A 24,069-nucleotide genomic window follows, 5' to 3' on the forward strand; every position below is an offset into this window, starting at 1 on the left:
CCAGGTTTATTTGATAAAGTACAAGCAGGTCAGCAGCATTTTTATCAGGGAGCAAAAGTCTGGATCCCTCAGTGCGCACGCTTCCATGCCGGGTTGGAGCGATATCAGCACTGCTACCACCGTCCTTCCCACTGAAGACCTTGTACCGCTCATTAAATAACCTCTAAAATAAACCACTGCCCCCTTTTGAGTACGTGGCATCACTGTTAGAACAGTTTTTCTGCTTCAATTTGGTTTGGCTTCATTTGTCTGACCTTCAGCTAGCCTCGAGGCCTGACAGGTTAGCGTGAGATCAGCCACCAGCCTCTTCTGCTTGGGCCTCTTCCGCTTGGAGATCCACACACCGTTTTTCCCCAGGTCTTGTAGAAAGGTGTTCGTCAGCGCTCCTATCAGATCACATCTTGGCTCCGGGAACTTGTTCTTGTACCACAAGCACCCCAGTACAGTGTGAGTGTGGCCTCCAGGCCAGGACTTCTAGCAAGAGCAGGCGAATGCTTTTCATTGCTCGGTAGGCCAGGCTTTCATCAGCTGTGAAAGCAGGTGAGCCAGAAGAAAGAACTCAAAACCACCCCCACAAGGCCACTAGAACCTAATTTTTTTGCCCACAATGAATCTCTGTGACCCACCACAAGAAGCCAGCATCACCCTGGCTTCACCGGGGCAAGTTGTGCCTGACCGATCTGGTGGCCTTCTACGATGGAGTGACCGCATCAGTCAACAAGGGAAGACATTGATGGCATCTACCTGGACGTCTGTAAGGCCTTTGACTTGGTCCCACATGACATCATGGTCTCCAAATTGGAAAGATACAGATTTGAAGGTTGGGTCATTCAGTGGATAAGGAGTTGGGTTGATGGCCACACCCAGAGAGTGGTGGTCGATTGCTCCATGTCCAGGTGGAGGCTGGTGATGAGCGGTGTCCCTCAGGGGTCTGTCTTGGGACCGGTGCTTCTCAATATCTTCATCAATGACATAGAAGACAGAATCAAGTGCACCCTCAGCAAGTTTGCAGGTGACACCAAGCTGAGTGGTGTGGTTGATACACCAGAAGGAAGGGATGCCATCCAAAGGGACCTGGACAGGCTGGAGAAGTGGGCCCACGTGAACCTCATGAGGTTCAACAAGGCCAAGTGCAAGGTGCTGCACCTGGGTCAGGGCAATCCCGGACATGAGCACAGACTGGGAGAAGAACTCACTGAGAGCAGCCCTAAGGAAAAGGATTTGGGGGTTCTGGGGGACGAAAAGCTCGACACGAGCCAGCAGTGGGTGCCTGCAGCCCAAAAGGGCAACTGCATCCTGGACTGCATCACCAGAGGGGTGGCAGCAGGGGAGGGAGGGGACTGTGCCCCTCTGCTCTGCCCTCCTGAGGCCCCACCTGAAGTATGGGGCCCCCAGCACCAGAAGGATGTGGGGCTCTTAGAGAGGGTCCAGAGGAGGGCCGCAAAGATGCTCAGAGGGCTGGAGCACCTCTCACTGCCACCTTTCAGCACTTAAAGGAGTCTTATAAAAAGATGGAGGACTCTTTACTCAGGTAGGTAATGATAGGACAAGGGGGAACAGTCTTAAACTAAAAGAGGAGAGATTTAAATTAGACTTGAAAAGGAAATTCTTCGCTGTAAGGGTGGTGAGGCACTGGCACAGGTTGCCCAGAGGAGCTGTGGATGCCCCATCCCTGGAGGTGTTCAAGGCCAGGCTGGATGGGGCCTTGGCCAACCTGATCTCGTGGGTGGCATCCCTGCCCATGGCAGGGGGTTGGAGTTAGATGATATTCAAAGGTCCCTTCCAACCCGAGCCATTCTATGATTTCCTGCCTGGGAATCCACTCGAGCTCTGCCTGCTCTCAGGAGATGTGTCGAGGACACCTTGAAACTCCTAAGGAACAGATATCTGTAACAGCAAGAAACTCCCTGCTTGCTGAGTCAAGAAATTCAGCAGCCTCACTGCAGGCCGCACTTCTCACAGCTCACTGACAAGTCACCCCTCACCTCAGCATACTTGTCCAGTGCTCTGACAAGTGCAAAAGCAAAAAAAAGTGGATTTTCTTGAAACTGGATTTTCATATACATACTCTACTCTCATACACTACCTCCTCTTCAGCAGCAAGTCTTAAAATATTCAGCCCTTCTGACTACAGCTCCCTGCAGAACAGCACTGACCAATGACTCAAGCAGCTCTTCTCTCCTTCATGCATCCTTCACCACGACATACGTCTCCCTTTTCAAACAGGGGTTTTCCCCAAGCAAATAGCAGCTGCCGTATCTGCCCAGCCCTTTTATAGCCGAGTACACAAACGTTCCCTGGCGATTCAACCACTGCAGAACGTTTCGCCATCCTGAGGAGTCCTGCTCCGCATTTCTACTCCTCTTCTGCTACGCAGAGGGTTTACAGCAACTCACCAAATGTCTCCAATTCGGCATCTCCGTGTTGTAATTAGAAGTACGCTTTTCCTGCCACTACAACTAATTATTTCGGGCAGCTTTGCTACAGTTTGTCCTTTGGAATGTTTATTCTTGAAGTAGCCACTTATTCTCAGATAAGATAAACTACACTAAAGGAAAACGCTCTTGAATGTAAACAGAGATATTAAAGCAGAAGACATTTCAGCCCATTTAGAGAAAATCTGCTTCTGCCTTATATCAGCATAGAGTAAAATACGTAAAGATCTTCCTCGATCGGGGAATCAAAGCTGCGTGTAGTTATCTTTCAACAAAAGGAGCCTTCTGCTTTTCCCGCTGGCGTTCACCTACAATCGTTTTGCCACATTTTCCCCTCACACCGTTTCCAGCACCTAAATCATCTTGCCTGCGCCTCGCGGAGCTGTCAAAACAGAAACGGCATGAAGATTTCCGTGCGCTGATCCCAGAGGAATTTGACAAACCTGGAAGGGAGGCAGAGCTAGAAACGACACCCTGTTATCACCGAGCCCCAGCCCTGACATAAAGCGTAACTGTTTCTAAACACAGCTACAGGTCTTCATCCTCCTCCTCCTCCTCCTCCTGGATGCACGAGGACCCAGAGGGAATTAAAGCAGAGACAGCTTAACCTACCCTGCAAAAAACGAGTGGCAGCGAATTGCAAGCCTGAATCTCGGCCATTTTATTACGGAGCAGGTCTCCGGTAAACAGAGAGCCAAGCAACTCCCCGTATCTTCTGTAGACAAACTTCTCCGATCGACCTTGGCACACGGGTTTAAGAGTGATCAGCTGCTGTTCTCTGGCAATTTGCTCTTCCACCTGCATTTAATTCCAAGGAGAAAAAAAAAACAGAAGGACTAGTTTGCCTTGCATGACCAGAGCCAGAGAGCAGATGAACTACGGAACTGGCACGGGTCAGCGGGTGCAAGCTTGGGTGTTCTTTACAACGTGCGTTAACGCATGGGTTTGTTATATTTATAAATAAAAGGGGGTTTTAACACAGTACATAAGAGGCACCCAGTCAAAAAGTTATTCAATTTAAACTAAAAATTAATATATATTCTGTATTCTTGGTGCAACAGTGGAATCACAGAAAAAATCCTAGACTCATTATGGTTGGAAAAGCCCTCCAGGATCACCTGGTCCAACCACCCCCCTACCACCACTGTCCCCCACCAAACCATGTCCCCAAGCACCACGTCCAGCCTTGCCTTGAACACCCCCAGGGACGGGGACCCCTCCACCTCCCTGGGCAGCACAAAGCTACCAGCACAGACCCAAGTTCAAACAGGGGATATTGATGATTTTCTCAGCACTTGGCCTTCCACTTGATCAGGAGCTTCTTCTTCCTAAAGACCAGGAGCTTCTCCCTCCTAAAGCTATCAAAAATTACTAAGCAATTTTCTTTCTAGTTTCAGTTTCAACCCTGCTTTTAGACTGACATTTTATTACGCATTAAAACGCTCTAATCCACACAGCCTGCGACAAATGACTCTCTTAAACCATGAAATATCTTTAAGTTGTGCCCGAACAATGATCCTCTGGCAATGCACACAGGGAAAAAAAAAAATCCAGACAACATTAAACAGCGAGAAACGCACCCACCATAAATCACATCGCTGTACAGTTTGGGATTAGGATGAGTTGCCACTAGCAACAGAGCCCAAAAAAAATCAATTCTCTCACTATATATAGAGAGAGTTCTCGTAGCCTCCAACGGAGTCAATGTTTTCAGCAATTTGTCTCGGGAAAGTATTAGCAGGCCAGCATGTGATCGGAGAAACAAGACAGCCAGATGCAAAACAACCCTAAAACAACGTTTTTGCCTTTAAACAGAATCATAAAAAAAAAGAAACAACTGGAAAGATGCTGATGAAAGTGAATATTTCATTCGCTCTCTTCATAATAAAAGCACGCAGTCTTTATAGCGGTAGCGTTTACAATAAATATGACAATTGGTTTTCTAGCTGATGTGTATTTCAAATTATCACCGATTTTTTATTTCTTATTTTTTTTGCTTTAAATGGGGAAAACAAACAATAAACGAAACAATTTGGACACATGCAAAAGGTATTTTTGCTTATGGCCTATCCAAAACTGATTCACCATATTCAACGTATTTGGTATTTCTCTAAATACCGGCACGTTGTAATTCCGAGGCTACTAGGAGCTTTTAGAAAACGGGGGTGTGACAAGTTCCTTTGATCCCCCCCAGCACTCCGAAGGAGCCGAGGCACCTTTCTTCCTTCAGGCAGCTCATCTCAGCCTGGAGCTGCAAAACGTTTTGCGGGAGGCAGCAACAGAGCTCTTACCTTGCTCATCTGTCACATTTCGGGGATCTCGACGGTGCCTCCCAGGTTTATTACAAACATTTCTTTCCTTCCTTTACCTTTCATGCATGCACTTTTTCTGTAAATAATGCACTATACAAGGTTACATTTTCAGCAGCACTGACATAAGCCAAACGCTGTGTTTTAACTCATGCAACAACTAGCAAGAATTAACCATAACGTTATTGTCCTCGTGAAATGCAGATGCTCTGTCTTAGCAGTGTATGTCCCCTATCTTGGGTTAGTTTTATTTATTATTTTTTTTTGAGTGCTTTTCAGTAGTTCCCTGGAAATATGCAGTCCAAACTGTAAAAGTTATCTGTGGGTATATCTCGGGGTATTCATTACGAGGTTTCGGGGCAGGAACACAAGCTGCAACTGAAACCGACTGGGGGAAAGTGAGGAATTTCAGGTGGTGTCACCCCACAAGCCAGGTGAACCAACCTAGCTTACATCCCCGCGTGCAGATGTCAGAAGAAGAAGGCAGATTCACCACGCAGCTTTGATGAAATGCTGCTGTTCACAGGTTTTTTTTGGATATTCAGCTTGGTCATACGCCGGATGCAGGAATGAGATCCCTTGGGCACCGAGAACTGCGATTTGCACGATCCTCCTACCCACCACCCTCTCACCAAAGCCTTTCCCAGCCAAAATAATTCAATGCCACATCATTGTTACAGGCTGTGGTCCACAAGCACCAGGGAAAAATGAGGATCCCTGCCACTGAGGGTGCCTGTTCCAACCGAGCCTCAGTAACGTCCCTCGGTTCGCAGCTATTTGGGGATGTCCATCTTCGCTGGGCCAGGTGGGACTTGGAGGAAGCCACAGAAGAGACACCAAAACTGACCCCAAATTCAGAAAGCAGGGTTCTTTGTGGCAATAAAGAGCAAAGGAACAAAGCACGCTCCTGGAGGCAGAGCACCTGATGGGTAGAAAGGAAAAAAAAAAGCCCTAGGATTTCCTTACCAGGGCTGGCAGGCCACTGCCTGTCCTTGAACCATGTCTTCTCCAGGTTCAGCTCGCCTCCGCTTCTGCAATGGGGGAAGTTCTTCCTTCTACCCATTTAATCTGGGAAGGCGCTGTGAATACGAGCGGTCACTTCCAGGGCTGCTTTGATCGTTCCCTACCCAGGGAAAGACAGGCCAGGCAGAGTCCAGCCCCATCTTTTTTCCAAAAAAAGCAGAAACTTGAAGTCTACTGCCACCCAGCCTCTTGGAAAAGACTTATAAAAGAGTACAAGAAGCCTTTTCTTCTTGCCACTGGCTCTTCTTCACCTTGCTTTCTACCTGCAGCAGCACCAGCTGCTACAAACACCTGGGCGGGGGAAGGATAATCCTCCCCAAGGGCAAATGCAGCTCGGGTGCTTAACTGGGAATTAAGAAATCAGTTTTTCTTATAACTCTAGTGGAAATTCCGTTACGGAAACGGTACTTTCTGGAGTACCACCAAACGGTGGGACGGTTTTTCCTGACTGAAAAGCCCCCAGTAAAACCGGAGCAGAGCTGCTGGTTGCCTCCGTGCTGGCGGCGCACCAGCACGGCCAGGTGAAGATAAGGCAGAGCGTTTCAAACATCTAGCTATGTCAACAAAACAGGGGCCAGCCCTTCTCTGGCGTAACGTTGAGGTAGCCAGCTAATTTTAGAAAGAGAAAAAATTGAAAGGGTCAGCAGACCAACTTCTGGAGCAGGCAGATCTGTTTCATGCACTCGCAGAATGGTTTGGGTTGGAAGGGACCTGCAAAAGCCATCCGGTTCTGGGCACGGACAACTTCTGCTCCGTCAGCTTGCTCATGGGAGAGTAGGAAAGTGTTTGGATGCGTCTGGATTCACAATAACATCTCCTAGGCTGTAAAGATCTTGTCTTGGTTCTTGCGAGTGCCGTTAACCGGACAGGAGCACTGCAGCACCTCCAGGTGAAGGACTTGGCATTAATCAGCTCCAGCAACCAGAGAACATCAAAGCAGCCCTGCTACGGAAGATGAAAGCAACGCGCCCCGTAATCTAGCCCGGGGTGTCTAAAAGACTGCCCAAAACTCAGAACAAAGACCATTCTCAGCAGCCGCAGTCCCTTGAGCTCTCCAGCAACGGTATGCCATGGCTGCAGGACACAGAAAGCGCCTGGACGAAGTCCAGGTCTCCCCAGGTCATCAGGAACAGCATCACCACCACCACCCTCGACTTCAGGTTCCCCCCGAGATGGGCAAACACTGAACATCGGCTTCAGCCATCGCTGGATTCAGGCATCAAAACCCTGAAGACTTACGAGTGACAGATGCTTGCCACCTCGGTGAAATGCGTGAGCTTCAGACGCGTACAAAAACTGGATTATACATCCTCCCTTCTTTTCTATGCAAGGTTCAGAGCTACTAGCCAAAATCTGTTGTCGCGTAGATTGATACAAACATAGCATTAATATTTTAGAAGGTTTTTCTAACCCACATGAGCATCACGGACATCATTTAAGCTCCGTAACTTTGACAGACACGAAGTTTTCGGGCAGAGGCTGCTCTGAACGCCTGCACGTCGCTCGCCCCATCACATCAAGCACTTCTGGGCCTTTCCCACAGCAAGCACGGGGAAAAAATCCAGATGCCCAAAGCGAACTACGGCATTTCACGTCTATTGCTATCCATAAAGCTCTGATCTGAAGACTCAGCACCTCCCAGATCATTATTCCCCTTCTGAGCTCTTTGCTAGCTTTGTGGATTTCGGGTGTAAGCGAAAAAGCAAATACAAACGAGCCTTATTGCAACTGCTTGCAGAAACTACTTCTTTCATCTCTTTTCTAACTGTTCAGGAAAATGAGGAATACGAGGAATTGCTACAATTTCCACCGGCAGACCCGAAGATATCAGTTACAGAAAGCACCGCAGCACCCACAAGATATTAATGCGCTGCTATATGGAGAGCTGAGGTCCTTTAAGAGCGAAGAAAAGATGAGATTGCCCGAAGATTTCGAAAGGAAATCAAATCATGAACCTTAAATCTTTTTGATGACAAACTCACCCATCTTTCTGCTGGTATACCTGAAAATAATGATAAAAACCACTCCCTTTCCCCTCACCCTCCGGATTCTCAAGGTGTCACAAAGGTCACCTCTAGTAGATTAATTACCTGCTTTTGTACGGAGAAAGGAAAATCACCTCACATAAAAAGATTTGCAAACAACCCAAGGATAGCTTCAGTAAACAGAATGACACGTTGTTAATTATGAGGTCCTGAAAAGCACAGCGCTCAGCTCTTACAACACACGCTCATCCACGTCGCCTGGCTCGCAGGTTCGCTATACGGACGTGCCACTTCAACACCACCCCGATAAAAAAGCGCAGCCCCATTTAATGCCCTCGTCATCTCCAGGAGCATTGAAAGGAAGAGGGTAAAATAAATAAATAAATAAACAAATAAATAAATAAATAAATAGCGTTATGGTCCTCTAAGTGTAAGTGTGTGGATGCCGCTGGCTTTGTTACCGCTCAGCCTCATCTAAAAAGTCCTACCTCTCCGGCTCCCTGCTCTCCAGTACGGTCCCACTGCTTCTGGCCTTCTAAATTTATCAATTTAGAGGGCAAAGCCAGCAAGATCTGCTCCCCAGTCTTCTGCCTGGACGTAATTCCGGGTACAGACTCCCATTAAATAAACATAAATCATCTCAGCGTTCACGGGGGAACGCAGCAGGTTTGTGTCAGCCACCCGATTACCTCCTCCAGAAAAATTATTTCCTCCCATGCAATATTGGGGAGGATAAACCACGGCTGTTCCTCCGGGTGAGAGGATGGGGAACGGCGCTGCCAGGGGAGCAGCTGCAGCACAGGACGGAGGTGGAGCAGGGAGAGGAATTCCCGCTGTGGGGATACCTGGAGGCACGTCTGTTTTTAAAGAGCATCCATGTGCTTTGGGATTGCCAGGACAATAAATTAACATAAGCTCGTCACCGTGTGCTGGTGCCGTAGGAGCTGGCAAAATAAAACTCAAAGATGCAGGCTTCGTTGTGATTTACGATAAAAACCACTCGATGGGTCTCTCCGTTCGTTCCTCCTTTCTTCTAATTTGGATGGAACTGAGTGTTGGAGGTAAATTCAGTAAAAGAGCTGTTTCTGGCTCTATAAACTGTGTGTTTATGGAGCTGGGGGATGCCAATGCCGCAGCAGATCTCGTACAGAAAATGTGAACGCTCTGCCTGTGCGCTGTGCCTCTCACACAGCTACGTGGACTAAAAACATTGGGAAGAACGGCAAAAAAGAGCAAGAAGATAAAGAATCAGAAGCAGGACTTGTTTTTAAGTCAGGTGTTCCCAGGCAGCTATATTTACCTGCCATCTTATTTAGCCCACCTAGATCACACGGGGCTAGTGAGAAACAACCACCCGAAATCCTAATTGAAAGACAGGACAGGCACCCAGGGCACAAAAAAGCAGAGGGTCAGATACCACCGTGCTGCCCTGCTGGTATCCCTCTGCCTGCATTTATAGGAAAAATGGGCAAATATTGATTTTTAGATCAAACACTGCCATATGCCAGGCTGCTGAATTTTCTGTAAGCGTTTCAAGATGGAAAGTCAGAATTGCTTCAAGGGAAGACAACTCTTTTACTACGCTGGCGAAAGGCTGAAAAATGCTTTGGTCAATTTTGTTTCCATTAAAAAAAAAAATTTAAGGCCTTCATTTCTGTCTTTCTAAATTTCAGAATTAAAACCAAAAGCATTTCTTCCTTAGAAAATAGTTTTGTGTAATTTCTCAAATTTCCAGCCATCACTAATATCGCCAAGCACATCTCACAAGGAATAAAAGTTCATTCGCCTTCTATTTAAACACCTTTAAAAGTACTTTTGATCTGGGATCATCTCAGAGTGTCACACCCTCAGGAAAAATCGTGGCTTGTTTGGGTTTTCTGAATGCCTGACAGCACCCACCCAGACGCGGAGAAAGGAATATTTCGCCCAACTCACAGCACTCTGACAAGGAACGGCTCCAAACTTTGAGAATTTGGACAAAGCTAAGAATAGCATCCACGTTTACTGTAGAACACAGGAAAAAAAAAAGTAGATTTTAATAGAGTTTTAGTTATTTTTTCCTCAAGCATTAATTGGCAAGATTGCGTTTATTTCTAAAGTAATACAACTGAATTCTTCCCAGCATTAATTCAATCAAAAGACTAACTTAATGCACTCTATGATTCATTGTGGCAAGCTGTTGCTAAAATTTTAAAACCTAATAAAGCGCACGCACAAAACCCCATTACTGTGAGCTATTATAAAACAGTTATTTACTGCGAGTAGCCAGACTGGAATTATTTTGGTTCATGCTGAAGCTGATAGGGTTTTACTGCCCGTTTTTACAAATACGGGCGCAGGACATCTTTTTTGTGTGTGCTTTTATACAGAATGACTGGCCTGGAAGATTAAACAAGCTCATTGACTTTAATATATAATTTTTTTTTTTTTTTTTGGTCTTAGTAATCAGAAAACTGAACTGACAGCCATAATACGAGCCAACACTCGGTGAAAAGTCCCCTCGGAGCAGCAGCTGACCTCAGCGCCCCGGGACGGCGTGCCCAGCGATGCTGCAGTCAGATAACCACGCTACCGTAGCCTCTGCCCGCAAAATTCTCTACTTTCACCTCCACCACGAGCACAGGAGGTGCGATCTGATAACGCCGCCTCCCTCATTTGTCAGGACGAGCTTCCCCACTCGCTCGCGCTCGACAGGCGCAAAGGTTTTCAAGTCCCGACGGGAGGCGAGGCCGGCCGTTCCCTTTCGATCCCGAGGGCGAGTTCCTGGAGCCGTGTCAAGTCCGAATATTAAAAGGAAATTCACGCAATTTGAGACAGCTTTTACGAGACGAGATGCAGACTGATCCCACGGTTAGACCTTTTGGTTAAAATATAACCACCACAGATGGAGCAACGGCTATCCCATTCTTCTCACCATGCAAGCCTCTTACGACAGAGGCATCTTTCTCTGTTATTATTATATCTATATTATTATTATTATTATATCCTTCTCTGGAGATATTCAAGGCCCATCTGGACGCCTACCTGGGCAACCTGCTCTAGGGAACCTGCTTTGGCAGGGGGGTTGGACCCGATGACCTCTTGAGGTCCCTTCCAACCCCTCCAATTCTGCGATTATTTAGAAATATCGGCCTGCAACGCGTTCTGCATGAGGACAGAGCCTTACTCCGTCCTTAACTCCAGCTCCGTGGCACAAATGTCGGCACTGCCAAGCTCAGGAGGTCCCAGCAGGTATTTTTGACAAAGGCTGACCTTGCAGGCACTGTTCACAAAGCCCCCGTGCAGGTTTAGCTGGGAGGCTGAAAGCCCCGTCTGCAAAAAAAAAACGCTCGAAGCGCTACTCGCGGAGGACGCGAAACCTGCCAAATAAACCTTTTTCCCACCAAACGAGATGAAGCAAACACAACAGAAGCGCGTAGGAAACGAAGCCAGGCTACACCGATTGCGTCTGGAATGAGAAGAATGCTCTTCCTCTTTCCAGTACCCTGACGTTCGTGGGATGTCCTGGACACCTCCCATTCCCCTTCCCCGCGGGGTTTCGGAGGTAGGGGCTGGGATTAAAACCGCTCAGACCCTCGAAGAGAAAAGCCCCGCTTACAGGGTTTGCTCCAACGGGTCGCAGGAAGGGTTTGGCGTTCCTTTAAATTGCCTGTACCGTATTCTGAGATACCCAGGTAGCTTGGTTGAGCGTCAGCTCCTCCTCGCACGGTCACACCGCCAGCTTGCCACCGCTGCTTCTCCAGGGCTCTGCCAAGGAAAACCCTGCCGGGAACGATACCGGGTAAAATCCAGAAGGAAAAACACCACCACCACCCCTGAAAAGGTGAAGAACTCCCTCTGAAAAAGGAGGCGTTTAGTCAAAGCTGACAGCGCAGCGCCCAGCAAACAAACCGTGCGTTGTACCACCAGCAGAATCCTCTTTTTATTATCTTCCAAGGCAAACACGTCCTAAAGGTGCAGCGCTCACCAGCTAACGCAGCAAGCCGGAGCTCTCCTGAAAGCCTGGAAAGAAACGAGCCCTGAAATTCAGCCTTCCAGAGCGAGCGTTGGCATCGCCTCCCTAAACCAGAGCTCGTTCATACGCAAGCCTTAAAGCCAAGAAGTGGGGAAAAAATATGAATTTCTCTTCCCGACGCGCGTAAGGAGCGGGTCGGTGCTTTCTGAAATCGCTGCTTCTGCTACAAAAAAACCAAAGGACACTAAAAACAAACCTCCAGCAGGTCACCAAAAAACTGCGAAGCTACTTAGAAATATCGAAACATGAGATCCATTGCGTTTTATATGCCAGGGATTAAAAAAAAAACGGGAGCGTGGTCCATTTCTCAATTTCACTGTGCCAAAATAGGCTTGAATCCTTACACTGTGGCTATGTTTATACTGAAATTTATTTTTTTTACAGAAAACTTGGACCTTCCACACCCAGTAGGCAACATTTCTTCTTTTTAAAGCGCATTCCAAGCTTCCCTCAAACAGCTCCAGTCAAAACATCACCAGATTTTTTTATTTTTTTATTTTTTTTAATTCCGCCAAGAATGCGAGGATCTCATTAACTGACTGCCTAATTACAGGTAACGTGCCCAGACCGCAGATCCTGTGGCATCTTGAACTGGAATATTATTCAGAAGCAACACCACCAGCTTTGGAGGGGGAAAAAAAAAAAAAAAATCTGAGATTTCTGCCGCACAAGTATTCCAGCGAAGAATTATGCCACCGGTCTTCATCTGATTAAGAGAGCTTGGAGAGAGGAGAAAAACCTCACAGTACTCCAGTAGTCACTAGTGGTGAGGAAGATCACCCCGAGAGGAAAGAAATGCATTCAACTCCGAAGAAAATTGCAAGATTTAAAGAAATAAATAAAAAATAAGCCTCCAGATCTAATGGTTGTGCAAGGAAAACCTTCCCGAGCGAGCCAAACCATTCTAATATAATATTGTCCATGGTGTTTTCTTGAGTTTTCCTCGTACCTCTGCTGTTTTCTGCTTTGTGAAGGCTTTATCAGATTCCCCCTAGCCAGAGGCAAACCAGGACAGGGTTGAAAACTTTGCGAGCAAATTTCATTCCCTGCAGCTGGGGACAGGGAAGAACAGGACGAGGTAAGCCCCTCACCGCCACCTCGCCTCGGGGCAGGAAAAGGAAAGCTCTCTCCTAACTTTTCAGGATCTCTGATGGGATCCTAGTATGTGTAAGTGTCCATATATACAAACGCACATTCTTTTCTTTCCAGTTCTTTTTCCATCCTCCTGCAGCACCTCCCGTACTGCGACGCGACTTCTCCCCCCCAGTTAAGCAATCAGGGTTGTGGCTGCAATATTTGATTTGTTGCACTGAAAACCTGGAAGCACGGTTGGTTTCTCCTCCGGTAAGCTGACTCCCAGCCAGCGTTGCCAGAAACCTTATCAGGAACCTACCGACGGAGTCGGCGCGATTCCAGGAGCACAGGCAAATTCCACCGGCGAGTGCAAAGTATATTCCCAGCAAAAGGTTACGCGCAGCTGGGTTAGGGAGAGCCCAACTCAGCCCAGAAAAGGACACGTTACGACTAGCACCAGCTAGCTAGCTGCAGGTACACATTCATTCATGTTCTGCTTTGGTTTTTAATTTGTTTTGCCTTTTTTTCTTTGGATTTTTCTTTTTTTTCTTCTTTAAATCCATCCTGTTCACCCAGGCTTGTTAGGACAGAGGCGAGACAAGGTGTGGAAGTGATGCTGGAGGTGTGGAAGTGATGCCCTTGATCCAGGAGCACAAACAAAATCCCTGGCCAGCTCCTCCTTCCCTGCCCCCTGCAGACCGCTGCGTCCCCGCGGAGCAGGCTACACCAACATTAAATACCACAGCACCTCGGAAGCGGATGTGACGGCCAAGAAGTAATTAAATATCACAATCAGAACTGGATAAAGAAGGTAACGGGGGTGAAAACCAAAAAAATAACTTGTCTGGTTGGAAGGAGGGATCAGTCTTCATGAGGCAGACCTTCGGAGGAGAGGATGAAGGCAGCACACGCTGCACGAAGGCGAGACGGAAGGAGAAAGGCAAAGGACTGGGAAATGTAGAGGAGAACGTGGCTTTACCCAAAAAAGATGAATGAATGTAGAGGGTAGATGCTGGACTGGATGATGACAAGAGAAATTAAGGAGGGAGGAACCACAAGGACAGAAGAGCGAAAGGAACAGGCAGTACCTGAACATATTTGCAAGCATCTCTGGGACACGCAAAGATCATGAGCCTGTGATTTGGGCAAGTCCTTCTGCACTAGGAATTGAGTTGAAACTGATGAAGAATTAAGTTTGGTTCCCCGGCCACTCGCTCCTCTCCCGCTAGCAGAAATGCTCACGGGGCCACACAGCCAGCAGCACCAGAGGACGGATTTACCTACAAACAGTCCATTTTGGGGACGAAAACTGGAAAACGTGTGTTTTCAAGGGGGTGAATTCCCTGATCTACACTGCTCACCCAGCCACGAGAATCCCTATGATCCTACGGAGCGACAGCAAAAACAAAAGTTGGCGAGCGGAGCCTGCCCTTCAGCAGCAGCCCAGACGTCAGAGCGGATTAAAACTGCCACGTAACCACAGCCTCGTTCTCTCTGGCAAAGCATGAAAGCAAGGAAAGAAGACAAAAAGACATTTTGAGGATGTAATATCAAAAACTGCAGAGGCTCGGGAAGTTCTTCTGGAAGGCAGGCCTTGGGATGACGTCCAAGGCGAAGCAACCACCACCTACCAAGTTCATGGAGTCGGTCGCACGTACGTACCTTACAGAAACACCAAACGAACCCAAGCGTGGATCACGCGGAGAGCTTTACGCTCACCAATTAAATAACGCAAGGTCTGAAGCCAATATAAAATATACGGAAAGTGCCATCAGCTCGGATAAATTCAGCCATTCACAACCCAGTTGGCCTTTGGAAAGGAGATGAACTTGCTCCCTAGAAGAAGCCAGGAGTGGACAGAGCGAAGAAGTGCTTCTAGCCACGGGGAAGCTTCAAAGGATGCCCAGTTCACAGCAAGAAAGCTTAGGTTGACCTTTTTTGGGGGGGAAAAAAGCACCTTTCTCCATCAGGGTTGCAGAAGGACGATCTTTTTATAGTAACACCAGCATGGATCCACCACATGAAAGGCTGTGGTGGCTGCAGGGAGCTACAGAAGATAAACATACGCCATGCCTAAAGCCGAGCCAAGGATCCTGAAAGCATCCTGAACCGCTCGTTCCACACATTCCCCGGCACCGAGTACGAAGCAACACAACGCAGAGAGCCAAGCTGAGATGACAAACACAGAAAGGTATTTTTAAACCCATTCGCTAATACGTTTCACAACGCATCGCGCGTTAAGAGTCTTGTCAAAACGCAGTTTGCAAGACTGCCGTGGATGATACAAGTTTTATGACTATGGGAATTTTACGCCCTGCCCAAGGTTGTCCAACTCCCAGGAGAGCTTCGAACCCAACTACCTGCACATAGCTCTGTCAAGCCGTAGGTGTGCTTTCCACAACCAAAATACTTTGCCTCTTCTCCCCAGCCTCCGTGACCTGAAGCTACATCCTCGGCGTGCAAAACACTGCGTTGTCACTGAAAAAGACGACGTATTTTTGATTTAATTAAACACAGCGGTTTGGGGAACGTGCGGCCCTCCAGGAGATTAAGTATCTGCGGAGGGGGGGCATGGAGAAAAATCGAGTTACACCTGTATGCCTCAGCCCTGACCAAGAAGAATCCCGTGTGGAATAACCAGCAGCTCAGCCTTCATCCCCTCCAAACGGCACGGTTTAAGCCTTCAAACCATAAACATTTAAAACGGCGCTCGGTTTTGCATAAAAAAAAATAAAATAAAATATCAAAGCTGCTGGAATGAAAAGTATGTTTATGATCTGGGGTACTGCCAGAAGTCATCCGCTCCTGCTCCACCAGACAATGGACGTCTTTTACTGGAACTCATAAGGGAACTTTCTGATCTTTTCCTTGCATCTCTTCTTCATTACAGAAGATTTGAAGTTTTGTATAAAACCGGCCCGAAATGATATTAAAAACGTAATTAAGAGCATTAAAGCCCAGACAAACACTTGGGTTTATAAATACCGCATGTGATTTCAATGCCTCCGTTTATGGGCTAATATATACAATAATTATTTGTAGCAATTTCGCATTTGGAAATATGAATCCTTAATCACCAACTTGCAAAGCACGCACGCAAGGCTTCTCGCTGCCGCTCCAGCAGCTGAGCAGAGCTCAGAGCAGCACAGAACAGCGCGAGGCTGTGCCCTGCCCGCGCTTGAAAGCTCAAAGGGGGGGCGACAAAAGGACCCCAAGTCCCTCAAGTTTTGGTAAACAAGCGGCATCCAGCTCAAATTTACGACTTTGGGGTAGCAGTAGGGTGCTTTCTATGCAAACAACTCTTCATTCAAGAGACGAGAGGATCCTGTGTGCGGCTCTAGCGAACACAGCGGTTACAGGCGCACGAGGAATGGGATGAGCAAGCTGAAACCAAGCTTCTCCCACCAGTGACACACGTGGACCGACGTTGCATCGTCTTCAAAGCCCCGCTCCTCCTCCTCGGCTAGATGCAAACGGAAAAGGCCCCGGCACCACAACCTAAGATCCCTTTTTTTTCCAGCAGTTGTTTTTAAGGCAGAATTCCCCCCTTCTCTCGCGCTCCGCCACCTGATACTCGAACGGATCATGGGCACGGCGGAGCTGTCGTACCCTACCACATCGCGCCACGTTTAAAGAGGGGTTAACCCGCAAAGCCACGCGGCGCTCCTGCAAACACGGGCTGCTTGGAGCAGGAACGCCGAGCGGAGACCGCGGACGTTTCGTGAGCACGTCAGTGAACGAAACACTCTAACCCCACTGCTTAATCCACAAATTAACATGAGAAATTAAGTCGCATTAAAGACAAATATTTTAAGCCAACGCTTTCACGTTCTCCTCTTTTTGTATCCGCAGGCTCATGCCGCCTTTCAGCAGGCTGCAGCGATTGTGTGCACCTGAAGAATAGGAAACGCTAACAAAACCTGGACTAGAGCAACGGGACCTGGCCCTAACGATCTAAAAATAATCTCCTATCCGGGGGGGGAAATTCCTTAGATCGGTCTGTTAGTTATTACTCAGCGCTTGCTAGTAAAACACCGCACAGATGATAATTTTGATCCAAGGAGATGAAGGCTGGGATCTTGCCCCTACAAAAAAAAAAAAGGGCTTCGATATCCACTGCAGGCAAACAGGGGAGGGAAGGCTCGAGTCTCGTCGTTCTGATTTATTAAGAGGGCATTGGGACAGCGAGACGAACCGTATGTCATCCGTCAGAGCGGCCGCATTTGCATTTTACATAGCAATATAAAGCACGAAATCTGATTTAATTAACAGGTGGGACATACGCTGCCAAAGAGAGAAGGGCGGCAGCAGCCCCACTGCCAAATACTTCACAGAAAACCCACCCTAGGATGGGTTTTCTAAAATTGATCCTCCCCAAACGCAATGATTAATCCTCCATGTAATGCCAGATAGCCGCTACCATCAGGTTTTGTTAAAGGCAAAGTTTTAAGTCAAAGAGGCGCAATCACCTTAGTTAACATGGATAATAAAAAACAATAACACCACACCGTTGATGTAACGTAGATTTTCCCCTACTGCTCTCAACCTGTACAGAGTTTTAAATCATACATGCAAATATCTTGCAAGTTGCTGGTATTAAAAAAAAAAAAAGGCAATCTATTTAAAACCGCTGTTCAAAGCTCTTTCTAGCAAGATGTAAATCATCGGTGGTTTTAATATATCTGTAATAATTGTAACAGCCTCTTACAGGCGGTAAATCAAAGTCTCAGCCTATTATAATAGAGAAGCACTGCTGAAAGGACCAGGGCTTTTTCTATGTTTTTTGTGACTTCTTTTTAAAAAAAAACTAAAAAAACATTTCCCCCATTGAAGAGAAGAAAAAAAAAAAGTGTTTGCATTGTGTTAGCTACAGTTATAATTTCCAGCTGTGTCAAAAAAACTTTAACAGCCTAAAAGCAGGAAATCCAAAGAGGAAATTCCATCGTCAGTTCCTGAAGTTTTGTAACTCCAACGTTCTTCCAAAAAAGCTGGATCTTAAAGGAATTTCGGTAGCGTTTTCTGTAGCCTTACCTGATATCTTCGAGGAGCTCACATTCTGCCTGATGCTTGGCCTGAAGCTTTGTCATCTGCTCAACCTGAACGTTTTTTAGCTCTTGTGTGACTTTCACCTAAAAAACAACAACAAAAAAAGGACCGTATGCATCTTCTGTAGAGTCTAAATGATTTTTCTTCCCCCAGTGAGATTTGATTTCCTTCATTTATTTTGAAATTGCGCATTTCGGCGGAAAACTAAGGCACAGAGTGAAAAAGGCAGGGCTAATCAAGGCTAAATTCGACGCACGCTGTCACCTTAGCAGGCTCACGCACCGCAAGAACCTCACACTTACGCCCAAAGATTAAGGAAAATGCCATTTTATTCTGAAAGACAGGAGGAGGATGAGCGTCCAACAGATTTTTAGAACAGAAAAAAACCTTGGGGAAAAAAAATACCTGGGCCGCGGGGGGGTAAATTGACGGCGCGTATACGTTTAGCGCTTAGGAGCACGTTAAACAGTTTTAAAATTCATTAAGATTTCCTACAATTGCTGTCACTTGAAGACAGCTTAAACATCACGTTGTTTCTCAACGGTGCACTAAAGCAACCCTCGGAGAGAGGCTTCGGGAGGCTGGAGGCTGTAGTCCTGCTGCAATTCTCTGAATTTCGCCCTCATTAAACTCATTTCCCATCAGCTGGGCACCTCCTGGCAGGGAGGTGCACAGGTACCAGGAGAAATTCGGCTTCAGGAGGGCCCAACGGGGCTGTTTGCTCTCTGTATTTTTTTTTTTTTTATATATAAAACAGGAGGGCTGGGCATTAAAAACCCTCCGCTGATCACAGGGGATCCTCCTGTCGGCCTGGAGAGCCGCCGCCGGCATCGCCGCAGCCACTGCGCATCGGGGAGGTCGGGAACGCCTCGCGGTTACGGTGAGGAGGGGAGGAGGACCCCAACCTCCCTCCTCTCCTTCCCCAGCCGGGCACGAGAAAAAGAAACCGAGATCCCACCAGCTAGCAAAACCCTCCTCGGCTTTAACACCGAGGACGACTCCCCGGCAGCAAGCCCCCTGCAACCACACCGCCACCGCCTCGGAGGCACTGACGTGCCAAACGACAAAAAAATAGGGGGGGGACACACCAAAAAACGGGGGAAATCACACCAAAAAACGGGGGAGATCACGTGCGAGCCCCGGCTTGAAGCAGAAAAGGGCTCTATTTTTAAACGAGGACTTGCAGCGTTCTCATTTTTATCCGTATATTAAAAATAAAATAAAACCTACTCAAAAATCAATAAACCCGCGCAGTGGAAATAATCTCGAGTGACACGATGCGGGCAGGGATCGACGCGGCTGTAATGTAAATAAGGCGCCAAACGGGACCCAAAAAAAGCGACGAGAAGCGTTCGGCGGGCGCTGCTTTTGTCAGGCCGGAGGGGCGAGAGGCAGGAAGGAGCCGGGGCGAGGGCTTCGCGGGGCCCCGGGGGCTGGCAGGTTTCTGCTCCCGGTGCCGCTGCAGGATCCCGTGGTCCCGTATCTTTGCTGGGAACCGGACCCGAAACGTCTCCGGCACCCCGCCGCAGCCCCAAATCGGGCAGCGTCACGACGAGGACCAGGCGCGCAGATCCCAAAACCGCTATCCCCCATCTCCGCCGCCCCTATAAGCCGGCAGCTCCCCAACCCCGCACCCTGCTCGCCGTCTCTGGCTCCCCCTCTCTCCCCAGCAGCTCGGTCCCGAAGCGACCCATCCCCACGTACCAGCACCTGCACGCAGCTCGGGTCCCCCCCCCCGACACCCCAAATCGGCATCTCCCCTCCCACTGCTCCCCACGCCGATCCCCCCAAGAACCCAAGCACCCCCAAAAACCCAAGCACCCCCAACCCGCGTGCTGCGGCAGACGGAAAACCCTCCCTGCTGCCCCCCCCTTTGGGGTTTGCTCCCATGGCACGGACCCTACACGTTTCTGGCCGCCCCGCTCACCCGCATCCTCGCGACCCGGACCCGAATAAGGCCGGGGGTAGTGGGGGGGGGGTCCCCGCTGCCGCAGAGCCGACCCCGCTGGGCGCAGACCCCCTCTCGTCCCCCCCTTTGCAGGCCCTGCTCCGCCACCGCCCCCTCCTCGCACACCCCGCTGCGGCCCTAATTCATTGCAAGCCCCCCCCCCCCGTCCCCCAAATCTCCCAGCCTGTGAGACCCCAGACCCAGCGACCCCGTCCGCGTGCCCTATATCGCAGCCGGACCCTATATACACCGCGCCAGCCCTCATCCAAACGCAGCCCCAAATCGCAGTCAGCACCGCTGGTTCCCAATCCTGTTTAGGATCTACCCCCCCCCATACCCAAACAGAGCCCTAAATTGCAGCCAGACCCTGTCCCCCAACCCCCAAACACAGCCCCAAATCCCAGTTAGCCCAGTAACCCCCATACACCTGCCCAGGACCCCCCCCCCCCATTGAAACACAGCCCTAAATCCCAGTCAGCCCTATTACCTCCCCAACAGCCTGGGTCCACCCCCCCAAACACAGCTAGCCCCACGCAGCCCGACCCCAAACACGGCCCCACGCCCCAGCCAGCCCCATTACCCCCCCACACCCCACCCAAAACCTCCCAAACTGAACCCAGCCCCAAACCCCCGATGCCCCCACTGCCCCCCAAACCTACCCAGGACCTCCCCAAACCCCTGTCATGCCCTAAACCTGCCCAGGACCCCCCCACAAAACAAACACAGCCCCCAAAACCTACCCAGGACCCCCCCCCAAACCAAACCCAGCCCCAAAACCTACCCAGGACCCCCCCCCAAACCAAACCCAGCCCCAAAACCTACCCAGGACCCCCCCCCCCCCAAACCAAACCCAGCCCCAAAACCTACCCAGGACCCCCCCAAACCCACCCAGGATCCCCTCAGCAAAACCCAACCCCAAACCCCATCACCCCCTAAGCCCCCCTCAGGACCCCCCCCAAACCAAACACAGCCCCAAATCCCCTCACCCCCCCCCCCCCCCAAAAAAAAAAAAAACACAACCCCAGCCCCAAAACCCACCCAGGACCCCCTTAAGGAAACCCAGCCCCAAAGCCCCGTCACCCCCAAACCCCCTTGGAACCCCCAGCCCCAAACACCCCCAAGTCCCCCCCTCAGCCCCAAACCCCCCCAGCCCCAAATCCCCCTAAATCCCCCCCAGCCCCAACCCCCCCCCCCAGCCTCAAACCCCCCCCCAGCCCCAAATCCCCCTAAATCCCCCCTCAGCCTCAAACCCCCCCCAGCCCCAAATACCCCCCCCAGCCCCAAATACCCTCCCCAGCCCCAAATACCCCCCCCAGCCCCAAATACCCCCCCCAGCCCCAAATACCCCCCCCAGCCCCAAATACCCCCCCCAGCCTCAAACCCCCCCCAGCCCCAAACCCCCCTCCTCAGCCCCAAGCCCCCCCAACCCCAGACCCCCAAATCCCCCCGCTCAGCCCCAAGCCCCCCCAATCCTCAACCCCCCCCTCAGCCCTAAACCCCCCAAACCCCCCCTCAGCCCCAAACACCCCCAAACCCCCCCCTCAGCCCCAAACCCCCCCCCCTCAGCCCTCACCTTCCTCGGCGGGGGCTGCATGGTGCTGCGCGGGGTCTGCGCATCAAGTCCGCCCCCCGGCAGCAGGATGCGGCCCCGCTGCGGGTGGACGAGGAGGAGGAGGAGGAGGAGGAGGAGGAGGAGGAGGAGGAGGAGGAGGAGGAGGAGGAGGAGGAGGAGGAGGAAGGCTCCGAGGGGGGGGGGGGTTCGGCTCGGGAGCGCCCCGCTGAGGGGGGCGGCGGCCTCCGGCCTAGAGCGGCCACCATAGAAGGGGGGGGGGAGGAGGGGGGAGGAGGGAGGCGGGGCCACGCCCACGGTGGGAGGGGGGGGGAGCGGGAGGGGGGGGAGCGGCCGCCAGGGGGCGCTGTGGGAGGGAGGAGGGGAGGGGGTGGGGGGAGGGGGCGGGGTTGGGAGGGAGGGGGCGGGGCTAGGGGGAGGGGCGGGGCTAGGGGGGAGGGTGGGCGGGGCGAAGGGGAGGGGGCGTGGCTTGTAAGGGGGAGGCGGGGAGGGCGCGGGGTGCACGTGGGGGGCACGTGGGGGTGCGGGGGGGGGCACGCGGGGTGTGGATGGGGTGGGGGGGTGTAAATATGGGGGGTACGTGGGGTGCACGGGGGGGTGCGGGGGTGTAAATGGGGGGCACGTGGGGTGCGGGGGTGTAAATGGGGGGCACGGGGGGGTGTAAATGGGGTGCACATGTGCGGGGGGTGTAAATGGGGGGCACGCGGGGTGGGGGGGTAGAAATGGGGTGCACGTGGGGTGCACATGGGGGTGCAGGGGGTGCACATGGGTGCACATGGGGCGTGGGGGTGTAAATAGGGTGCAGGCGGGGTGTAAATGGGGTGCACATGGGGCGTGGGGGGGTGTAAATGGGGTGCACGCGGGGTGTAGATGGGGTGGGGGGGGTAAATATGGGTAAATGGGGTAAATGGGGTGCATATGGGGTGTAAATGGGGTGGGGGGGTAGAAATGGGGTGCACGTGGGGTGCGCAGGGGGGTGTAAATGGGGTGCACATGGAGCGTGGGGGGGTGTAAATGGGGTGCACGCGGTGTGTAGATGGGGTGGGGGGGTGTAAATATGGGGTACATGGGGTGCACGTGGGGGTGCGGGGGTGTAAATGGGGTGCACGTGGGGTGCACATGGGGGTGCGGGGGTGTAAATGGGGGGGCACGTGGGGTGGGGGTAGAAATGGGGTGCGCGTGGGGTTCACATGGGGTGCACATGGGGCATGGGAGGGGTGTAAACGGGGTGCACGCGGGGTGTAGATGGGGTGGGGGGGTGTAAGTATGGGGGGTACGTGGGGTGCACGTGGGGGTGCACGTGGGGTGTAAATGGGGTGGGGGGGTGCACACGGGGTGCACGTGAGGATGTAGGGGGTAGAAATGTGGACATGGGGGTGCGGGGGGTGTAAATGGGGTGCACATGGGGCGTGGGGGTGTAAATGGGGTGCAGGCGGGGTGTAAATGGGGTGCACATGGGGGTGCAGGGGGTGTAAATGGGGTGCACGCAAGGTGTAGATGGGGTGGGGGGGTGTAAATATGGGGGGTACATGGGGTGCACGTGGGGGTGCAGGGGGTGTAAATGGGGTGCACGTGGGGTGTAAATGGGGGGGCATGTGGGGGTGCACGTGGGGGTGCGGGGGGTGTAAATGGGGTGCATATGGGGTGTAAATGGGGTGGGGGGGTAGAAATGGGGTGCACGTGGGGTGCACATGGGGGTGCAGGGGGTGTAAATGGGGTGCACATGGGGCATGGGAGGGGTGTAAATGGGGTGCACGCAGGGTGTAGATGGGGTGGGGGGGTGTAAATACGGGGGGTACATGGGGTGCACGTGGGGGTGCACGCGGGGTGTAAATGGGGTGGGGGGGTGCACACGGGGTGCACGTGAGGATGTAGGGGGTAGAAATGTGGACATGGGGGTGCGGGGGGTGTAAATGGGGTGTACGTGGGGTGTAAATGGGGGGCACGTGGGGGTGCACATGGGGGTGCGGGGGGTAAATGGGGTGCACGTGGGGTGTAAATGGGGTGGGGGGTGCACATGGGGTGCATGTGAGGATGTAGGGGGTAGAAATGTGGACATAGGGGTGCGGGGGGTGTAAATGGGGTGCACATGGGGTGCACATGGGGGTGCAGGGGGTGTAAATGGGGTGCACATGGGGTGTGGGGGGGTGTAAATGGGGTGTACATGGGGTGCATGTGGGGGTGCGGGGGGTAGAAATGGGGTGCGCATGGGGCATAAATGGGGTGTGGGGGGGTAGAAATGGGGTGCACACGGGGGTGCATATGGGGGTGCATATGGGGTAGTGGGGGCAGAAATGGGGGGTCGGTGGGTTGAAATCGGGTGCAGGGGGTAAAAATGGGGTCCAGGGCTGCCCATGGGGATGTAGGAGGTGCAAATGGGGATGCAGGGGGTGTAAACAGGGTGCACGTGGGGTGTAAATGGGGTGCACATGGGGATGCAGGGGGTAGAAATGGGGTACACATGCGGTGCACATGGGGTGGGAGGGTAGAAATGGGGTGCACATGGGGTGCACATGGGGTGTGGGGGGTGTAAATGGGGTGCACATGGGGATGCAGGGGGTAGAAATGGGGTACACATGCGGTGCACATGGAGTGGGAGGGTAGAAATGGGGTGCACATGGGGTGGGGGGGGTGTAAATGGGGTGCACATGGGGTGCACGTGGG

At 51.2% G+C, this 24,069-nt stretch overlaps 1 protein-coding gene and 1 long non-coding RNA gene across 5 annotated transcripts in view; one reads left to right on the forward strand and one right to left on the reverse strand.

Annotated features, from left to right (window-relative positions):
• Positions 1 to 21,633, reverse strand: part of FCHSD2 (FCH and double SH3 domains 2) — a 149,088-nt gene extending 127,455 nt beyond the window's left edge. For 3 of the 4 annotated variants that reach the window (XM_083834289.1, XM_083834290.1, XM_083834287.1), the window contains exons 1-2: positions 21,409 to 21,540; positions 17,873 to 17,970 (exon numbers count right to left, since the gene is read on the reverse strand). In XM_083834289.1, the coding sequence (XP_083690415.1) occupies positions 17,873 to 17,970; positions 21,409 to 21,429 (119 nt within the window). In that variant the 5' untranslated portion in view covers positions 21,430 to 21,540. The other variant, XM_083834288.1, reaches the window with a different exon arrangement.
• On the forward strand, positions 3,240 to 14,120 carry LOC310898823. Its single transcript, XR_014583738.1, has 2 exons — positions 3,240 to 13,315; positions 13,418 to 14,120. It is a non-coding gene; the product is annotated as an uncharacterized lncRNA (long non-coding RNA).
• Positions 21,634 to 24,069: the final 2,436 nt, after the last annotated feature.

This window comes from Anser anser, assembly GCF_964211835.1.
Source record: "Anser anser genome assembly, chromosome: 1".
Classification (NCBI taxonomy): Eukaryota; Metazoa; Chordata; class Aves; order Anseriformes; family Anatidae; genus Anser; species Anser anser.